Below are 20,990 nucleotides of genomic sequence, written 5' to 3'. Positions count from 1 at the left end.
AATCAAGACCATCGCGTTTCTACCTCATAATACCTTACATTGATATAGGCCTACATACTAGTAGTCATAATGAAAAAGGTAATTTACTAAAAACTGAATGAACAATCCTTCATCGGTCATTGATTGTATTGTAGCTTAAACTTAAAACTTTATAAAAAGATAAATAAACAATAACAAATCAACTATAAAAATTGACAAACAAGTACCAATTCAAGTATTTTAAAAAACAATTAAGTGCACCCGATTACTGGGAAATTAGAACTCGAGTATTTTTGAGTTCCACAAAAATGGTACCGGTACTCGGGTATTGCTCGAGTCAAGTACTTTACTCAATTAAAGCAGCTCTGGTATTCACTACCAGTATCAATTGATTAATTAAATAGTTATCATGCCATTAACTGTCAGAAAGGTTATACTGTACAGTCAATTATTTTCCTCATAGAACACTGCACATGCCACAATCAAAACACAAAAGAATTAAATCAAATTTGAAAAAAACAACCTCAATTGGGATTTGAAAGCAATTCTTTCGGTTCAACTCTCAAGTAGGTCAAGTCGTTCATATACTATGCAAAGATTCAGTCACAAGTTAGTCGATTGAAGTCTATCATCTTTCTGGTGTAGAGCTTGTTTAACTGTGCAAAGTGGAAGTGCCATGCTGAAAGAGTTTTGATTATACTATTTATTGTCAACACCATTAGCTTATTTTGATGCCTCTTTATGGATTGATTTAGTGTTGCTTTTTTTGCAGATTTCTGTTAGGTTATAACTATTCATTCAACATGATGCTACGTGCAAGTATAAACAAGGTAGACTTATTATAGATTTCATTGTCCATTGTTTAAATATTTGTACAAATTTTAATCAGAAATTATATGATTTTGTACTGTACTGTTTTATAAAACTCATTTACATATTGTCCTCTCCGCTTAAGTTCTGATCACTCATGTATCTTGTATTATTATTGCTTAATTGATGCTTAGACCTTTCAGTTGAAAATTAAATTTCTCATTTAAGCTTAACCACAAAGTAATGATGTATGCTGACATTAACCTATCACCATTGTCACTGCCTTTGCTGGACTGCTGAGTTTGCAAAGTGCATGTGACATATCCACCCTAATCACCTTGTATTGTACCAAAATAATTACATCTGAAATATGGTCTGTGCACACTACAAAGTTAGTTATCTGGTGTACGCTGCAATTTAAAAGCATTATATCTACTTCCTCAAAGTCTTTCCTGGGTAATAAATATGGCTGTACATGAAAAGTCTGAGCATGTGTTTCATATTATATTAAAAGCAAAGTAGCTGAGATTTAGGTTAAAACATTACTGCGCTACATCGGAAGTATTTCCAGGTTGTTCGTAGTGGAGCTTCAATAAAATCATTGACATTCAAACCACAATCGTGTGTTTCCACTGAAATTTCTTTACGAAGTTATAGCGTAGAATCAACAGCGGATGCGAAACAAGGAGGCTTGGGAATATCTTTTGGTGACCACAAGTTGATTTATCTAAATTTTGATGTAGTATAATAAAGTCCTTAGTTTATAACTAGCACTTATACTTCATTTTTTTACCTTCAGCTTATACCTATCTTTATTTATCACACCTCAAGTATTGTTCAACTTTTGACTTTGCTAATGTGATTTAAAATCTATACAGAACTCACACAAGATCAGCTAAATTTCCAAGAAAGTGCAAGAAGATTCTGTCGTGAGGAAATAATGCCCGTTGCGGCAGAACTGGACAAAACTGGAGAATATCCGACAGAAATTGTAAAAAAAGCGTGGGAGCTGGGATTTGTTAACCTTGACATACCAGAAGAATATGGTAACTCTTCATTATCTTGATATGAAAACCCTTTTTTACTTACAATACTGCTTCTATTATGTTTACTTTGTTAGTATACAAGCAATACAAAATATGACTTGGTAGGTGGATTAGGACTTGGCGCTTTGGAGGCCTCTGTCATTGGTGAGGAGTTGGCTTATGGTTGCACTGGGATATCCACAGCTATTCTTGCAAATGATCTGGGGGTTGGTTTGGAATATTATCGCTTAATTAACATCAATTTTCTTAAACTGTGAATTGTAAATAAGCATGTAAAGTGCTTGAATGTTTGCAGGAAGCTCCGGTTATTTTTGCTGGAAATCATGAACAAAAGAAAAAATATTTGGGTAGAATGGTTGAGGAACCTTTATCATGTGTAAGTCGTATGGTTATGATCACAATCCAATTTCTAATGTCTTTTTGCTTTACTTTACTTAACAGTAGAAGGACGGGGCGCGTCAATTGACGCATTTTCAACCTAAGTGCATCTATAACTTTTAAGTGGTGCATCTCACAACCGTGATATTTCCTGACTTTTCCTACATTAGTGTTAGGTAACTAACCCATGAATATGAAGTTTTTATTTTACCGGTAGAGATAATTAACGTGGTCACTACCTAGAAGGACGGGGTGCATGAATTGACGCATTGTTACTTCACAGTACAAAAACCAGTTCTCGCAATAGAGAGCATTGTTTTCTTTCTGCTGATAATTACAGGTTTATCGAATTAGGTCACAGCTGCCAGCACAGAGGTGTGAGATAGCACTTCCAGCTGAAAAGGAAGAACAGTGTTTTAGTTTGAGGTGTGGACAAAGAGTAGCGGAGGAAGTCGTCGGGATGTCCGATGTTTTCCCAAACCATGGCAAGAGACAGGTTTCTCATTATATATACACCTACACCTCATTACACATACACCTCATTATATAATGAGACAAAAGTGGGAGTCGACGTTTTCGATAAATGGCACGGTTGTACTCGGTCAAAGCAGCAAGCAGACGATGGCCGGTGCATGTATTTTACAATGTAGTTGTACAGCTCTTATCAACAGCTGGATTATCTACAAACACGTCTGCCAGAGCAAGATCAGTCGCAGAGAATATATACAAAAGATAGCAGAAGAGCTTACCGGAAGTGTGGAAGCAATTACTCGCAAACATCTAGCAGAAGGCGGTTGCGGCCCCAGTACCACGATTACCAATCCAGTTGTCAAACAACGCGTTACCTGCGCTACCTCAAAGTGCAGAAATCGTACCACCGAAAGTTGCCAAGACTGTAAGAAAGTGGTATGTGGGCGATGTGCTACCAGAAAGTGCAAATCGTGTGCTTAGGAAAAGTATTTTTGAGTATGGACTTATAAGTGTTCACTGGTTTCAAGCGTTGCTTCAAACTGAGGCTTGTATTTTCAATGCGATTGCTTTTGTTAATTAAAATGCACAAAGCGGACATGCGATAGAAATAGTTTTTTCGGAGCAACAGCACAGTTTTCTCAACAAAAAACGTTAGATTTGTGCCGTTTTGACCTTTTGCGTCAATTGACGCACTCCGTCCTTCTAGGTATACGAAAATTGCCGTCCTTCTAGTGTTAACTATTGGTGTTGATTAGGCCTATTGCGTAACAGAACCAGGATGTGGTTCTGATGTTGCCTCCATAAAAACACTTGCCGTGAAGAAAGGAAACGAATATGTCATAAATGGCCAGAAAATGTGGATCACAAATGCGGGGGTTGCAAATTGGTATGATTGCTTTAAATTGAGATTAAAAAATATCCATATGAACTGTTATCGGTAATCAGACAAGTATGAGTGTATGGTATTGGAAAAATAACGAGAGTAATTTCACAACATCCCAATAAATTTGTGTTACAGGTTTTTTGTACTTGCGTGAACCCAATCAGACCCCAAGGTTCCGGCTTCGAAGTCCCTGACAGGTTTTATTGTGGATGCCGACACACCAGGCATTGTTCTTGGTAAAAAAGTGAGTTAAACATTACAGAGAGTTTTTTGGAATTTAATGCCATTTATAGTTGCAAGTAAGATTACAAAATGAATTGCCTGTCAAGTTTGCTGGAATTTGTGAATAACGATTAAATTGAAATGCTGTTTTGACAATTTTTACTGCCCACAAAGTTTTTATTAAGTTAATCTAGAAATTTGTTGAAATTAGACACATCATGATGTTGAATTATAAGTTAACTTATATCAGTCACTATCCTTGGAGTGTAACGTCAGCTACAAACTAAGGTTTACACATATATGAGTACTAATTATGCATTCAAAGTATATTGTCGAATTACTCAAGTACAAGTGCTTGGAAACTTTTAGCCTGTACCTGAACAATTTCATGGCAAAATAAAAGGAAGCAAAACCCTTAGGATTTCCATTTGCAAATATTAATTAAAAACTACTCAAGTAAATTCAAATATCGAAAACCTTATAATTTATCAGTAGTGTTGAGTTGAGTACTTTACTTGAGTAAAGCAGCTCTGGTTACTATACTTATAAGTTTTTTTTATAGAAATTTGAGGGCAAAACATTCTTTGTAAAGGAACTAAATATGGGCCAGCGCTGTTCCGATACACGAGGTGTGACCTTTGAAGATGTTGTAGTTCCTGCCGAAAACGTCTTAGGAGGTGAAGGTTTTGGTTTTAGAATTGCCATGGGTGCTTTTGACAAGTACGTAATTTATTAATTTGCTTTTTGTGGTCGAATTGTTAAACTTTTAACTTGAGTTATCAATGGCGTTGATAGTTTAATAAATAAATGCAATTAGTTTAATGGTATAGTATTTCACCTACTTGTATGCATTACATTACAACCACAGTTCATGTCTTCAGCAAGTCGTATTGATACAAGTTTTTGTGTATTTTAGAACTAGGCCAGCAGTCGGAGTAGGGGCTATTGGTCTTGCTCAAAGAGCGTTGGATGAAGCGACAAAGTACTCATTGGAACGAAAAACAATGGGTGTACCAATTGTACAGGTTTGTTCTTGTATGTTATTCATTGATTGAATCATCATTATTTGCTTGTTTTGTTTTTTACCTTTTAATTTATTGAAGTATTTATGTTATAATTTCATGTAATACTATTTGGTAATTGTTTAAGGATTCAGTAGAGTTTTCCATTATATGTATATATATATATATATATTATATTAACTGAGTGTCTTCATAAGAAAATTAGTGATATCAACAAATCAATATGAGGTTGGAGGTTTCACCTGCCTAATGTACTGTGAAAAGTTATTGCAGCACCATTCACGATAGACAAATTCTTCTTTTTATCGCAAAATTTCTGACGGTCATTCCAAATATATCAGACCCTTTTAATTTTTTTCAGCACCAAGCAGTTCTGTTCATGTTGGCAGAGATGGCTATGAACATTGAAATTGGCCGACTTGCCGTTTGGAGGGCAGCCTGGACGATTGACAATGGCCAAAAAAACACATACTATGCCTCAATATCAAAGGTTTGTAATATTGTTAACCTTCCAGCTTATGGTGTTTTAACATTGCAAGCAACGAAATTAAATGGCGCGTGAAAAGTAAAAATTAAAGCATCTTAAACTCGACTTCATGTTAAAATTATATTGCATTTTCCTTCTTGCAATTTTCAGCGATGATCGTACGGTGAGTGTTGTAAAAACTTGGATGTGAGTATCACCTTGAACTACTTTTTTGCAGGCATTTTGTGCCGATATTGGTAACAAGTGCGCAACGGACGCCGTGCAGATATTTGGCGGAAACGGATATAATTCCGAATATCCGGTTGAGAAACTTATGAGGGACGCAAAAATTTACCAGGTTGGCGAAGATAGTGTTTTTCGTTACTCTATGTGTTATCTGTCCAATTGTATGATCCGGTGAACTATATTCACACCCTATTGTTTTCCAGATATACGAGGGCACAGCCCAGATTCAACGTTTGATTATCGGAAGAGAGCACGTCAAGAAATACTTATAAGAAAAACATTTTACTTGACTAAATAATTTTGCACTTCATTCAATGTAATTCTTATTCAGATCGAATTTTTACCTCAGTCACTTGTCTGCCGTAAAGCTTTTACGTCGTATGACTAATTGTATATTTGGGTACTAATATCTGGTTTGATCTACATGGACATACGTTTACATATATATGTTGGTAGCGATATTATACACTACGGTTATCCGACGTTTTGACGTTATAATGCAAATTTTTTTTTAATTGAATCGCTTTGAGTCTATCTATTTCAATCTGTTATAGAATGTGGTAATGTAGTAAAACTCAGGATGTTCCTTTATAACTAAACGTTGCTGAATATTCTTCTATTCGATTCTGTTTAATAAAACGCATCAAGCCAATCAAATAAGACCTGTAGCGTGCTAATTGCTCAAACAACATCTACTGCGTGTGATGGTTATTTTCGGTAGACGGAATTCTTAGTTATTCATTACAATAACTGCGCTTTTGCTCAAAAATCAATACTTAATTCTTGGGCGACCTAAGGAGGCATGCTGGACCAAGTTAATTACCTTATGCTAAAAATGGAAACTTCCTAAATATTAGCCTATATTAAGTGATTTTCTCATGTACCACGTACAAGTCCTTTCTATTTCATCTTTACATAGCGATAGAATTTCTCTCTTCATCTTCAGATGTTACAGCCCGTGTAGTGCTGTCATCTCGCTCTACACAAGCGAAATTCAAGTAGGCGAAAGTTAGCTATGCAGGTTTGGTTTATGCTACAAGCAGACGTTGATGACTTGTAAGGTACAATTAGTAAGGTACTGAGAATATTGTTGCGTAGCTTAAACAGTGAGACTATCGTGAAACGAAAACGTTATGCTATTATATAGACAATGTGAAGTTTCTCCTGGTCCGCAAATCGGGCTAACTGGAATTTACTTCATTAGTGGAAACACAGACATACCATGACGTATCTAAAGAGCGTCTGATAAAAGACGATTATTTTGTGATACAGAAAAACAAAATGCAATTAATGAAACACGTAAGACACACTTATATTTTTCTTCTGAAAATCAAAGTGATGTCTTGCCGAGAGCGATCAGAGTAGCAATGTTTATAAGAATACAATCTGTTCAGTCAGTGTATTATACAAAAGCAGGTATAACGTATGAGATATCGAGACAATCACTCGAAATTAAAAAAAGGACACACTAAAAGTCAGAGACGAAAAACAATAATTCTAGGCCTGTTTTCTTCATTTCAGCCTTTTAGTGAGATCCAAAAAAAGTGTAATCTACTACAAGCAAGACCAAAAACTCTGCAACAGAAATACTCAATGTATTAATGTATTTTGCTTTGCATAGGACTCATAATTGACATAGACATTGCTTTGAACAAGGTGATGGTTTTGACTAAATCTTGCATATAGCCTTCGTAAGAATAGTATTCTAAATTGAGCCAAAATCTTCACATTGCGTGTAAGACCCATATATAAGGTTCGTAAACTAGAACATAGTTTTACTGGTGTTATAACAATTGCTTAAGGTACAAACTGCAATCCATTAATGCCATCAACATTTAAATGAATTTAAGTAGTATAAAATGAAGCAACGTTTTGTATTAAATTGTATACCACATATAGACATAATACATTAACCCGTAAGGAGAAAAAATATCATGTTTTAAGTATATCATTAGTAAATATTTTTATGGATATGTTTGGAATACACAATTTTACTTAATTGCGCATATGGCATAACATTGAAGCAAACTGCTTTGTCACAATCAAATTTCTGCATGACAAAAAAACATCCTTAAATACAGCATAAGATTTTTGTCAATCAAAAACAATTAGTGCCTGTAACCGTTCTACAATATATTTGACGTCACTATGAACTCTTAGCCATCTTTTCACGGTGCTAGTATAGACATTGAAACACTGGAAAAAGTATCTACTATCCAATGACTGCAAAAAATTTCAAGTACCACTAAAACACCTCAAATGATTGTTATATAAATAATTTTTCAGCAAAACTATAATCTTAAGATAAACATGACAATTATAATAAAAAAGAAAACGAGAGAAATTAAACTAATTATCTATATAGAACTATAGAGAAATAAACTTCAGTTGCACACCAACTTATAATTTTGAAGAAGTTGATAAGAGCATATCTCGCATTTCCCGAAAGGTTGAGAACAATTCTCTTTGAAACACATGAACATCATAGTCTGGATTGTCTTTAAATGATGAAACTGATAAAATAATGTGGTCAGCCTTCGGATTGTAGCAAATGCCATAGCCTTCTGCCACTGCTGGTCCAAAAGCCATACTTAGGTCAGCTTGACATGGGACCTGACTGGTTGATAGATTGAAGCTCATTGCTCTTTTGTACGTATCATCCAGAAACAAATCAGGCACCTCTTTGCCAGACTTAATAGCTGTTAGCTTTAAGCCAAGAAGATGACGATCTATACCTTTTCCATCGACAGCATCAATTGTATAGTGCTTGTGGGCTGCTATAGCATCTCTCAACTTTTGTGCAAGGTCACTTTTTGTAAACTTGTTTTCAACAACAGCTTTTGCAAACTCATCTGACGTTGTTGAGCAAGATCTAATGGTGTCAGTTCTGCCCAAACGAAACTGCCTCAGTGACCCACTCTCATACGTTGCAGGGGCTTTTCTGTGTAAGCGATAGTAGGCTAGTTGAAATGCAATTTGAATGAATGAATCAGGGCTAAGCTTTTGAGATTTGATAAAATTTTTGCCAAATTCTTTGAACTCAACCACAGTTAGGTTTAGGTTTTCAATCATGGCATCTATTTCCTTGCCAGCTTGCTCTATTTCCTTGCTTACTTCCTCCGGGATGTTAAAGAGTAACTCTTTTGGCTCAGGCAGGGAAGACGAGGTTGTATGCTGTTGCCCCAGGTTTTCACAATGTTTGTAAACATAATCTAACATTGCCGCTATTGGTGGTCCCTCGGCAGGAGAATGTTCATACAAGAGACCGACACCGCCGTTTTTGTCCACTATCATTTGTATTGTTTTGTCATTCCATCGATTTCCTGAATTTAATTTACTTCCACCACCATGCAAGCATCTTCCACTGAGATCACTCCTCCATTGATCATCTGGAACAAATGGAGACTCCTGGTCTAAGCAAAGAGCAAATATGGCTCGGTGAATGGAATGGAAACTATTGTGATTTTGTTGATCTTTGTTAAGAGTATGATATGCTCTGCCCCAGCTATCACGATCACGAGCTGTGAGGAGACCAATTGCTTTTCCTGGTTCTTGTGATGAAGTCACTATCTTGTTAAGCTGCAATTCCAAATCCTGGGCACTTAGAGGTGATCCATCTTCATGATAAACATCCAATTCAAAATAATGGTTGTTATGAATGATCAAAATATGCCTTGGTGGTCTCCAGGAGCGAGCATAACACTCAGAGGAATCCTTGTTCAACCCTGGTATGCGACAGGATGACAAAATACGATAATACTGATCCATACAAAGTGGAGCCTTTCCCATTCGGTCTATGGATAAATTCTCATTATCAATAGCAACCTTATAATTTAAAATAGCAGCTACAACTTTTGCAGCCTGTGAAATTTGGCCTTTGGTACCAGTAAAATTATATCGCGGAAAAGACACAGATGGACTGCAGTATATAATAACAGATGCTCTGGACTCCAAATAAGCACAGTCCAGCCACCAATCTGACAACCAGTTCTCCTTGCGGTCAGCATGTTCCTCTAAACTGCTTTGAAGAGTTTCTCCAAGACCTTGTGCTTCTCCAAAAGTTTTCACAATTTTTTCTGTTCCTTTAAACTGCTCATCATCAACCAATGGTCTCACAGTCTTTAAATATTTATCTAATGTCTGCTTTAGAGGTGGCACAGGCAGATTGGGAAGTGATTCCTGGTGAGCCATGAACCTGCCCCTCAGTATTTCAGAACTACATGGCTTGAGAATTCTTGTTTGCAGTCCCATCATGACAGAACGTCTCATCAACTGTGGACAAAACACTGGCCCAAACATGGTTAGACAGCAGCAGCAGTTATACTATGATATGCCTTTTTCTGGCTAAATTTAAAAGAAGTAAAACACATGAAAGGTTAGCCAATAACCAATACGGCTACAGCATACCCACTCATCTGCAAACAAAGCTGTGTGACTAACGTGGTATGTTTGCTTTCACCTTTTAACAGGTCATTAAAGCTTCGTATGGCAAACTATGAATTATGTAATTAGGCTGCATCATGTAGCCTCCGCGTTTATTTTATACATATATAGCAGTTTCCATATCAATAGCTTTGAGCTGGTTGAGCTAAATTTCGACGGGCAATACAGGCATTGCATGATCTGACGTCTGACTACATGCATGTATTAAAAATACTACAAATAAAATGTCATAACCTGTGTGTACGTCATGTATTGCTTTACACCATAGTTTAGTCTATCATATCTGCGTTTACACCAAGCACTTAGTAATGACCTCCCACGCAATTAGACGAACATAAATAACAACATCCAGGAACATGTGACTTTAGCTAACTGGCTAATAAAGCCCTTAACAATACCACTTACCAGTACGTGTACAGGTGTAGACAAGCTAATCAGTAACTATCCTCAAACTGTTTACCCAACGTTATGACCGAATAACGTTTAACCAGCGAAGCACAATGTTAACTCTCGATTCAGAGAATACAATCGGCTACACTACCTCTTCTGCGCACTAAGTAGTCCTTGCACGATTTTAGCCAAAGCCAAAACCCCACGAAACAGAGCACAGGACATATGGTTTATGCCTTTTGCTTCTAGTCATAACGCTTTCCGCAGGAAATATAATTTTCTTTGCGAGTGTGAAGCTGGTTACCGGCTTCCTGGTTACTATTCAGTCACTTGTTTAACGTTGGTAGATATGTTCACTTCACCGTGTCACCGGGCGCCAGAGTCGTGCCAAATTTGTTCCGAGATTGTGACGTAAAAATGTCGCATGATTCAGCGCAAGTTTTTCAATCAAAAACCTTGTATTTCCAGTAAGTTTGTACGTTTTATTTTTTTGTAAGTTAAGTTTGTAAACTTATAAGTTTACACTGAACATGAGTGCAACTCTGAGGTTTTCGAGCGGAAAGTTTACGCTGAGTCATGCCAAACTTCTACGTCACAATGCGCAGAACAAATTTGGCATGACCCGAAAACCTACTGAAGTGGCAGCTTTACATAAAGGACATTTTCAATCATTTTATTTTGAGATATATATGTGTGTTTTCGCACACTCGACTGACCAATCCCATATGTCGAAAACGTCCGTTTAATAAAATGTTTCAGTGTGTCTTCACGTATCTATACTTCTATTGTTATTTTAATATTTCCTACCAGCACATAGCCAGAGTCCATCCTCGCCTGTTTTTTTTCAAACATTTGTTTTTCTGTGAGGGCAAAGGTCGCTTCATCCAACTCATGTTCGGCATTTCAGTTTGCACGATATTTTGGCCAAACTGGTTACATGTTGAGGGCAATCTACTTTGCTACCTGCTAAGAAGTCCAGTGTAATTGTTTTACAGTAAAAATGTTATTATGACTGTGACGATTGCTATTTAACCGCTTACTCGTTTGAGTATAATTATAATTGGTCTAGTTAGCAAGACGCTGAGTTATGTTGACATGGAACCACTCAACATTACATTGCAAAATATGTTCATGATATCTTTATCGTATCGTTTCTTTATGAATTGGGAATGATATCATTTTAAATATACGTCACGGGACGTTCTTTTTGTAATTGCAAGACACCCTGGTAAACACCTACTAACATTTATTTAACAAAAGCGCGCCAGAAGATCACAAAACAAAACATAAAACTTTTAGGTCGTAAAAACGTGCAAATCAAGAAAAGAGCAGCAAAAGCCAGCAGTTTTAAATGGATTTATAGTTAAGAATGGAGCTCGGGAACAGAAGAAAAACGCAAAAAAACACTGATTTTAGCACTCACGAACCTGTATGGCAATTGTACAAGGATCAAAATAAGAGCAGCTAAGTCTCGTGAAACGGCAGAGCACACGTAATACAAGAACCTAGGTTCACGCACAGACGTCATTCATGTAATTTACCACGCACTATGCAATTCAGTCGTGCTGACTAGGTAGAAGTTAGTGAACTTAAAAGTGATGGGCAAGTCCAAATACAAGCTGGCCTTACATTGAAAAATAGTTCTCAGCACGTGTACTGGAGAAAAGAATATCAATAATATGTAGTGGTTAAGCAGTTTTGGGAGAATTATATCGCATACTTAGCGCTAATTGTGACATCAACATGTACAAACAATAAGCTGTATGGGGTTGAACAAAATATGGTAGTACTGTAGTGGTACGCAAGCTTACGCGTTTTTCAATGGAATGCGTGTCTGTACGTAAGCAATTACTAGCAGGTAGTGTATATTTTTAGCATAAGGATGACACAGAAAACAGTAGTCTACATGTACTGGTGAAGCATGATTGTTTTACCGTAATTACGGCTACCGGACTTGGCTAACGCCAACAGCCAAAACTAAGCTTAGTGAGCTGTAGCTTAGCACCTACATTAACCTATAAAAATACAAAAAACCATAAGCCAGATTAAGCTTAATTAACGCAAGATATTCCGGTTATGCAGTTAAGTACGCTTTACGTATAACTATTTCTCGCCAGCAATATGAAATATTCTACTCATACATGACCCAAACAACTAGACCTCCAACGACCGTCATAATAAAGCGATGAATTTGCATTTTTGTGAATACATTTACGGCAAGAACTGCCTGTAACCACAACATAAAAGAAAAAAATGCTTTCTGCAATATACGTACTGACAACTGTTCTTTGTTTTAAGGTCAACTTGTTTTGGACTTGCCCCCGACTTCAAACTTTTCAAAATGGGTCTAGTATATTGCACCTTTAAAAAACTAAACGAGTAAAAAACCTTCACCTAAATATGGAAAAGGTGGAAGTAGAACTATTTTGCGGTTTGGAGATGTCCATTGCACCACCCCAAGAACGCGCGCGCGAATGCTTCATGAACTGAGCCTTTGTGATCTCTCCGGCGAAAGCAAAAGGATCATTGGCGGATTCACCACTCTGAGAAGACTTGACTCGTTGTAAAGAAGCTGTTTTAGCCATGCCGACTACTGAATTCAACCACTGCGGAATGGCGACGTTGGTACGCTCGTAACGTTTTACGAATTCATGCACAAGTAGTTCTTTGTATTTCGGCCTCTGCTGATAGTCTTTTGTGCAACTGTAATATAGTGTAAAATAAAATGAAAAAATATATTTTGCATTTAACAACAGCAGCTATGAAAGAGTAACAATTACTATTTACCAGTAAGCAACAAATCTTTGAAAATCTATTGAAAAAGGTTGATCAAGTGGTAAAGATGGGGGGTCTTCTTCTAGGATCTTTGTCAGCATTTCGAAGTCTGTCTTGCAATCACTGTAAGGGAAGACACCGGTCGCTAATTCAACCAATGAAATTCCCAAACTCCAAACGTCTGCTCTGATATCATAATTCGGATGTGATGGGTCAGGACTGATTCTTTCAGGCTGAAATATGATAGAAACAGTGGTGACTGGTGAGGTGATGAAAGTCTCTTTTCTCTACAAATACTCTGGGTACTTTGTTTCCTGGTTTCAATGTGAGAGAATGAAAAATTCTCTCTGAGAACTCTGGCGTGGAAAACCAGGAGTGTTTTTTAAGTATCCGATTGAGAAACAGTGAAATGCATATTTTCACTAAGCTTTATACCAATAAAAAGTTTTCTTTCCAAACTACTATTATCTGACAACCAGGATTTTCAACTTACTGCCATGTATGCTGCACACCCAGCTGCCCTTGTCTTGGCTTGAGAATCAACCAGTCTTCCACTTATGCCAAAATCACATAATTTGATATCACCTTGCTTATTAACGAGAATGTTTGATGGCTTGACATCTCTATGGATAACGCCATGTTTTTCTTTGAGGTAGTCGAGTGCTTTTACAACCTTTAAAATGTATTTTGCGTTTGACACAATTAAAAAGGTAGATTAATTGTAAAAGGTCAATCTTTTGCTGCATGGTGAACCAAATTTAATGTAATTTTTTTACTGACTTACAGATACTGTCAGTTTTCCGATGATGTTTTCCGGGAGGGAACCAATTTTTTTCTTTAGCTTGTCAAAGCAGGTTTCCATTAACTCCATACAAATCCATACGCTGCTCTAAACATATATACAGCAAAGTTATATTGCATTTGTTTGGCATAGCAGTACCTATACCTGAAATTGATATCATTCACTAAAACACAACAAGTAACTGTGTTGTTCAAAATATGTGCTATGGTGGATGATGTGGCTAAATCTAACAAAAACTTACTTCGGTTACAAATGTACCATAGCAGGTGACAATGTGTGGACAATCATGGCTTTTTTGAACAATATCAAGATCCATTAAAATTCTTTTATTTTCCTCCCTGTTACCAGATCTGTGCATTTGCTAAAAGAATGGTAAGACTTACTTTATTCATCAAGGCAAATATCACAACAACTTGTGTTACAAAGCTTGATTAATTCACAGTTAAGGGTAATATGCAAAGTATATTATACGTCAGTTTGTCACGCAAACCTCAAAATGTTTGCAGCCAAATATCAAAACACGCTCATGCGGTTTGTACAGCTACAAACAGACATTACTATTTACCTTGACTGCCATTATATGTCCAGTTGGCCTATATTTCATCTTGTAAACTTGACCACATGTTCCACTTCCGATTTGTCCAAGATTTTCAAACTCTTTCACGTCAGCTTTATGCACTGCTCCGTTTATTCGTAATTTACCATTCTGACGTATGACCTCTTGCAGTCGAGCATTCACTTTCTCGCTGTTGCAGTGTAATAGTTATTTAAACAGCTTTAACTTTTGACACAAGTATAATAAAGTATTCATAACGTATTTCATTACTCAGTTTGTACAACATATATAACAATAAACTATGTAGTGAGAAGTTGATGATTGAATTAAAAAATTGTTTTACAACGTAAAAAACAAAGAAAAGTGTCATGAACAGAAAGCACTAACACTATTTATTTTCCCAAGCATGTAATGTAAAATAAGTGTATGCCATAGACTTAAAAAATAACTTTTCAAAACTAAAACATAACATCTTAAAAAGCTTCCAATCCTCATATTACCTTTCTTGACTCTTTACAGGTGGTGAAAAGGTGGGAGGCAAGGCAAAACTTATTTGCTTCTTTTTTGGTCCAGACATTAATGAGATAGGTTTCATAGCTGATGTTGGATTAGAGGAGTTGAAGTTTAGAGACACTAAAAACACAAGTTTTTTATTTGTGGTAATGCTAAAGAATTAGTAATGTTTGATTGGTCAACAATTAGGTTTTACTGAAGTAAAAGTAAAAGAAAAAAAACAATTCACAAAATATAAAGTATGGGCACTCAAAACCACATAACCATGATTAATTTTTATCTTACTTTGGGGTCTAGTTGAAGACACAGTGTTTTGATTTTGTTGAGGTAAGCCGAGCGATTTAGGTTTGGAAGTCTGCTGCTTGAAATTGGATTCCAGCTTCTTCATTCTTTCCTCCAAATCACTGAGACTAACAGTACCGGATGCAACGTTGCCGGACATGACTTACAATAAAGGTGCTATGTCTTAAACTACACAAAACTTTAAAGTTATTAATCAGCATTCAGCAACATGTATATATACATAGTAAAAATAGTATCAGAAGTAGATATTATTGCAGAAATTTTAAACAAGCTACACAAATGCTTGCGATATCATATTTAGAATTAGAGAACCACTATAACTTATTTATTTACATTGACTGTGTTTCTGTAGTATCAAGCGTTATTACAAATGGTAAAATAGTTTAAATTTTTACATTCTATTTGTTGAACTGCAATTGCATTCAAAACATGTCATTTTGTTGTACCAGACAATTTACTGGTCAGTTAACTTTTTAACTTTCTTGTGATGGATCAGTTGTTTTCAGGATAAGAGAGGCAAAAATTTCTGCAAAAATTCAACACCCTTTTCTTTCTGGCAGAATACATCACCGTGAATGTTACATTGCATGCATGTAAAAACAAGGTTTTTTAAAATATTGCAAATGGAAAAACAACTTTGTTTCACCCAAAGGATGTTGAACACAAGTTCAAAATGGCTGTTTATTTGAAGAACAGAAAACAAATCTCCATTACAAGTATATAATTATATTAATGCAATGGAAGTCTTTGCATTTTTATGGCAACAATCACTAGAAATTCACCGAAATAAGTTGCATGTTTCCAGCAATTCTGCTGCAGTTTCGTTACTGTAAACTCTATATATATATACAGTCGACTCCGCTTAATTCGGACACTTTGGTTCCGCTCACTTTTGGCCGAATTAAGCGGAGAAACGGCTTTGTCCGAATTAAGCGGAAAATCAGTTGTTCGTTTCATGGTCATGTGTAAAGGCAGACAACGCATTTAAAATACTGTATTGTTGCGTAATAAATGAATTGCAGCTGCGCTATACTGCAGTAATTGGCACTGATCGCATAAAACGTCTTTGTTTAATTTAGTGAGCAATTTCACTTTCTCTGCTAAACTTTTCTGTACCATTCTGTTCTACAAGATGGACGCAATTGTACCGAAGTAAAAGCGACTATGAAGCTGGCACGGCCTTATATGAGTTCATTGTTGATTGTTACTGCATCGATCGTCATTGTTTCACTATAATCACTCATAATGCAATTGCATTTTGTGTTAAAACGAACGAAGTACTGTTTATTGTGTCATAACCTAACGATAGGAATTGCGAACCTGTGTCCGAATTAAGCGGAGAATTGTCCGAATTAACAGGAGTTTTTTACATTCAATTTTTACTTTTGTTCCGTTCCCGAGCATTTTGGCCGAATAAAGCGGTTGTCCGGGTTATCCGGTGTCCGAATTAAGCGGATTCGACTGTATGTGCATAATATCTTATTTGAAAATCCAAATAAATGAACCTGAATTAATTTTATTAAAAAAGTATAAAATCTTGCCAAACATTACTTGAAACCAATTTTTTTTACAATGTATATATGATAATCTTTGGCCGAGTTTCCGTGAAGTAGTTTATTACAAACAGAAACATTTGAAACAAACAATCTTAAAACAAGCTGACATCAGTCTACTAATGCAATGCTTACCCTAGCTCAATAAATTTCCTTGTTTTAAGACTTGTGCCTTAACCAAATCGTTTGTAATACTGCTTGATTTATGTTTTAATTTTAGAGGAATAAACACGCTTTGGTATGGTATTGTTTACTTTTTAAAACATTTAAAATGGCTTTTTTTTATTGAGTTTATATTTTCATTTTAGTAATCTTGAAGGAACAATGATTTTGCAAATTAGTTTGAAAGCGCAATAAAAAAGGCTTAAAGCTTTGTACGTGTCTCCAGCAAAAACGGAATTTTTAAATGTATGAAATGATAGGCATGTACAAACGTTTTAAACTGATACATTTTAACATACTGATGTTGCATCAAGTAACTAAAAACAGCAGGACATAACGTCATATTTCAAAATGACAAAGTCTGGCTGTTAGTTTTCAAAAGTCAGGGTGTACATTTGAAAGTTTTTTACTGTAGGCATTTTGTGTAGATTCTTCTGCCGTAGCTTTTCATTACAAAAACATTGACAATGAAACGTAGAACAAGTATAAAGCAGTATTAAAAAAATACTAATAATTTGTTCTTTATTATATCACTATTCATAATCAGAAAAAGTATTAAGTTGAAAGTATAAGTTGTTACTAAACCTCCAACCAATTGATCCGTAGTTAATACAATATTGTATAGATCAGGTTAGTCCATCCCTGGCCGCATGCGGCTCGTGGACAGGTTTTTTTGCGGTCTGGGGATATTTTCATTACACCGTATTTTCTAGTGTAAAATCAGCATTTGTTTAAATACAACTTCAGTTTATTTAAATGCATTACATTAACCCACAACCCGAGGTAAGTTGCACATCATTGAAGTGCAAATCAATATGTGATTATTATGGAATAACAATGCCTTTTTTATGGCTAACGTCTATTATTATGACTGACAACACACACGTAATTGATGATTTTTGCTCTTTGTTGGAGTCGCATACAAGTAGAAAGTATCAAGAAGTGTGACAAAACATTAGGCCGATTAGATCAGTGAACTCAGTCCTTTATTTACACTAGAATACAGAGTTTCCCCTATTTGCAGCCTGCAATGTTTTCCTCAAACCTTAATGTGGCCCTTCGGGCTGGCAGTCTTGGACCACCCTGGAATAGATATATACATACATAAGTATGCAGTATATTTGAACATCATTACTTGTGTAAAACGGCACATATTACTTTGGCTTATAACGAAGTGATGTGACATTACTAAACATCTTTATGCCGAACATTCCAGTGGCTAAATACAGCGCCACAGTGAGTTACATAATACACCCACAGTTTGTGCACACACTGACATACATACTATTTCTAGTGATTATATTTGGGCAAGTGTGGGTGGATAATAATGACATAATTACCTATTCCTGCAGTTGTCACATTGCATCAACTTATCAAACAAATTGCACAAAAGCAATAATCAAAATGCTTTAACTATAAACTGTTCATTGCAATCACTGGGAATGTGTAAAGATAGAAAGAAAACGTCTGCTACATCTATGATAAAAATATTGCTCTTTTACTCCAGATTTCAAGTTACAAGCAACTTCAAACGCATAGTGATAATTTGTAAAAGTAGCTTATAGGTAGGGCGATTATTTTTTGACCTAAAAATTGAAACTTTTGACAACTTTTGACATTAAAAAACTTTTTTTTGACAAATTTTGACGTATGAAGAACTCAAGTAGTTAAATTACGCATTATTGTACAAAAAGTACATGTAAATCCAAGTTTTGCTGTCGTGCGTATTTGATATTTTCGGCATTTCGAAAAATTACAAACAGCTATGAAAATCTAGCAGCTTTTTTAGAAAAAACAAGATCATGGTTATTCTCGAATAAAACTGCTGAGTAAACAGTTAAGTTGAAAAACAGGGTAAGGAAGTAGACACACATAGAAATGAGACAGAATACAAAATAAGTGGCAATGTTGGAGCCAAATATGGCTGTAGGCTAATATAACTAAAACGAAAGAATGTGCAAAAGTCTAACAGAAGGGCAAAAATCTGAACACAGACCTAGCCTATTCTGAAAAAGGAAATGAGCTAATTACAAATCATTTCCAAAAAACTGCAGCTAAGACACAACAAAAACTGTTCAATACATTTGTCTAAACTAAAGATACATGAAGTATCTAAAGCAAAACCGAAGCAAGAGCTGCACCTACAACTGCAACCTCTATGACACCACAACAACGCAGTTTGTAAATAATTTTGACTTTGTAAACAATTTTGACATTTTTTGACCTAACGCTATAAATTTGACCAATTTTTGCCTTTTTTTGACAAGTCAAAAAATAATCGCCCTACTTATAGGACATTTAACTGCAAAACTTGAGTTGCTGCCTGTATAACGTTGTAATACAATAAATGTAACGCATTTGTAATGTCATGTGAACAACTTGAGTTTTGGAAGGTTAAATGTCAGGAGAGTAAAATCAAAGGCAGGTAGTACTTTCAGACTGCAATTTTTATTTCTTGAGTGGAGGAAGCCCAATGCTACATCCCTGAATAAAAACTTTACAATGCAACGTGCAACTAAGAATGAAAGTGTTGCAATAATACCAAATTGTTAAATAATAAGAGATTAAAAAAAGTTTGCCTTTCCAGACGTAATGGCGTTCCCGAATGGAAAGTACGGTAGTTTTCGTTGAGAAATCATGCATACAAACACGGAAATTTTGGCATGCACTAAAACCTCAATTCTTCGTTTGCTTATTTTAAATTGGCATTTAAACAAGCATTTGTTATTCATTTATTTATTATAAAGACTTTTTCAATCAATTTTTCCTATTAACTTAGGTTACATAGATGTAACAATGGAAAGTAATAACCTACTTTAACAGACCCCTTACAAGTTATTGTATAGGTGGCAACTGGCAAGCACCTAATTCTTTTCCTTTATTAAGAAATTCAGTTTTCTGGCAGCTATCTTTATGAGAAAGCTTTGAGTCTGCGCCAGTGCAGCGTAGGTTGTTACAAAAATTGCAGCTTATTCTATCTTATATTTTCGCAGATACAATTGCAACAACGAACAACCAACCCCTTGACGTAAGCGGGTGAAAGGCCAAAGCTTTGTTATTGTCTGTCTGTGTATGTTTGCCTACTTGTCTTTCTCGTTTTTGTCTTTAGGCCTGGCTGGGCCTGGCTGATTGATACGATGAAGATTTTCTCATCTTGTCACAAATATAACATAGCTTTAAACTTGTTTCTATGTAATGGAATTATTTCATATAATTCGTATTAGTGGATCTTGTTAGTATATCTTCATAAAATGTTTCAAAAACTAATCTTTAACTATATATTTCACCAAACTATTTTTTTCCTGATTCTTCACTATTTACTTTAAGATTCTTTTTAAAAATGCCACTGAGATTAAATAATTTTTAACAAACTTACATTATTATGAACTTAACGCTCAGGCTGAACTTTTTATCTAGTATTTATAATGCAAAAAAGAGGGTTTTTTTCTTCCAAGTGATAAAAAAAACTCTTCCACGCTTGCCAAGAGACAACTTTGTTTCATTTCATATCAAAAGTCTTATTACTCCATTAACTATTCGTTTTACTCTGCTTGCGCATCTTAATTGGAACTATATTCTAAAACTATGAATAATATGCATACCACACAAAGTTTGTCCCCTGCAAAGTTTTCTAGCAAACGAGGTCTCTGAGTCGTAGTGTGATGCAAGCAACTTGTTTTAAGTTGTTTATATAATTGCTGAACATATAATGGCCCCATAAGACGTTTGATTGTTCTGCGTAATAGATATTGCGTATGTTTCTTATGATGGATTCGACCTCGTTTGTTCGTACAATGCTCATGAGCATTGACCACAGCCACAATAGTTAGTGCGACGTTGGTAACCGTTGCAGACGTTCCACATATTTCAGGTTTGCATTGAGCTGTCAGAGAAATTTGTTCATATGAAGTTTCTGCAATTTCAGTCTTATTTAATCAAATTGAAGTGCTTTCCACTTCAGAGCAAAAAC

General features: G+C 35.6%; 3 protein-coding genes and 1 long non-coding RNA gene across 4 annotated transcripts; 2 read left to right on the top strand and 2 right to left on the bottom strand.

Moving 5' to 3' along the window:
* The first annotated feature begins 725 nt into the window (after positions 1-725).
* LOC143468945 (medium-chain specific acyl-CoA dehydrogenase, mitochondrial-like) lies at positions 726-6,185 on the top strand. Its single transcript, XM_076966432.1, is given in 12 exon segments — positions 726-809; positions 1,361-1,496; positions 1,668-1,835; positions 1,941-2,041; positions 2,131-2,211; positions 3,440-3,570; positions 3,703-3,811; positions 4,382-4,509; positions 4,706-4,814; positions 5,173-5,301; positions 5,516-5,635; positions 5,727-6,185. Coding segments are annotated over 12 exon segments (1,308 nt in total). The 5' UTR covers positions 726-782; the 3' UTR covers positions 5,796-6,185.
* Positions 6,186-7,110: 925 nt separating this feature from the next.
* Positions 7,111-9,895, bottom strand: LOC143468944 (carnitine O-acetyltransferase-like). The gene has a single exon (XM_076966431.1). It carries the CDS (start codon positions 9,820-9,822, stop codon positions 7,924-7,926), a length of 1,899 nt encoding a protein of 632 aa, XP_076822546.1. The 5' UTR covers positions 9,823-9,895; the 3' UTR covers positions 7,111-7,923.
* Positions 9,896-11,585: 1,690 nt separating this feature from the next.
* LOC143469288 (dual specificity mitogen-activated protein kinase kinase 7-like) lies at positions 11,586-15,444 on the bottom strand. Its single transcript, XM_076966929.1, has 8 exons — positions 15,288-15,444; positions 14,990-15,122; positions 14,499-14,679; positions 14,175-14,294; positions 13,916-14,020; positions 13,625-13,804; positions 13,144-13,364; positions 11,586-13,059 (listed from the first exon to the last, which is right to left on the bottom strand). The coding sequence occupies exons 1-8, from the start codon at positions 15,442-15,444 to the stop codon at positions 12,747-12,749; spliced, it is 1,410 nt and encodes a 469-aa protein (XP_076823044.1). The 3' UTR covers positions 11,586-12,746.
* Positions 13,643-16,152, top strand: LOC143469289 (uncharacterized). Its single transcript, XR_013119094.1, has 3 exons — positions 13,643-13,783; positions 13,918-15,458; positions 15,812-16,152. It is a non-coding gene; the product is annotated as an uncharacterized LOC143469289 (long non-coding RNA).
* Positions 16,153-20,990: the final 4,838 nt, after the last annotated feature.

Source organism: Clavelina lepadiformis, chromosome 8 (assembly GCF_947623445.1).
Source record: "Clavelina lepadiformis chromosome 8, kaClaLepa1.1, whole genome shotgun sequence".
NCBI lineage: Eukaryota > Metazoa > Chordata > Ascidiacea > Aplousobranchia > Clavelinidae > Clavelina > Clavelina lepadiformis.
This window is presented reverse-complemented; position numbering and strand designations above follow the sequence as displayed.

Coding starts and splice junctions, on each gene's coding strand:
- LOC143468944 (XM_076966431.1), bottom strand. CDS start 9,822: ATGTTTGGGCCAGTGTTTTGTCCACAGTTGATGAGACGTTCTGTCATG.
- LOC143469288 (XM_076966929.1), bottom strand. CDS start 15,444: ATGTCCGGCAACGTTGCATCCGGTACTGTTAGTCTCAGTGATTTGGAG. Junction 14,021..14,174: donor ATGGTACATTTGTAACCGAA/GTAAGTTTTTGT, acceptor ATATATGTTTAG/AGCAGCGTATGGATTTGTAT. Junction 13,365..13,624: donor GGTGTGCAGCATACATGGCA/GTAAGTTGAAAA, acceptor ATCATATTTCAG/CCTGAAAGAATCAGTCCTGA.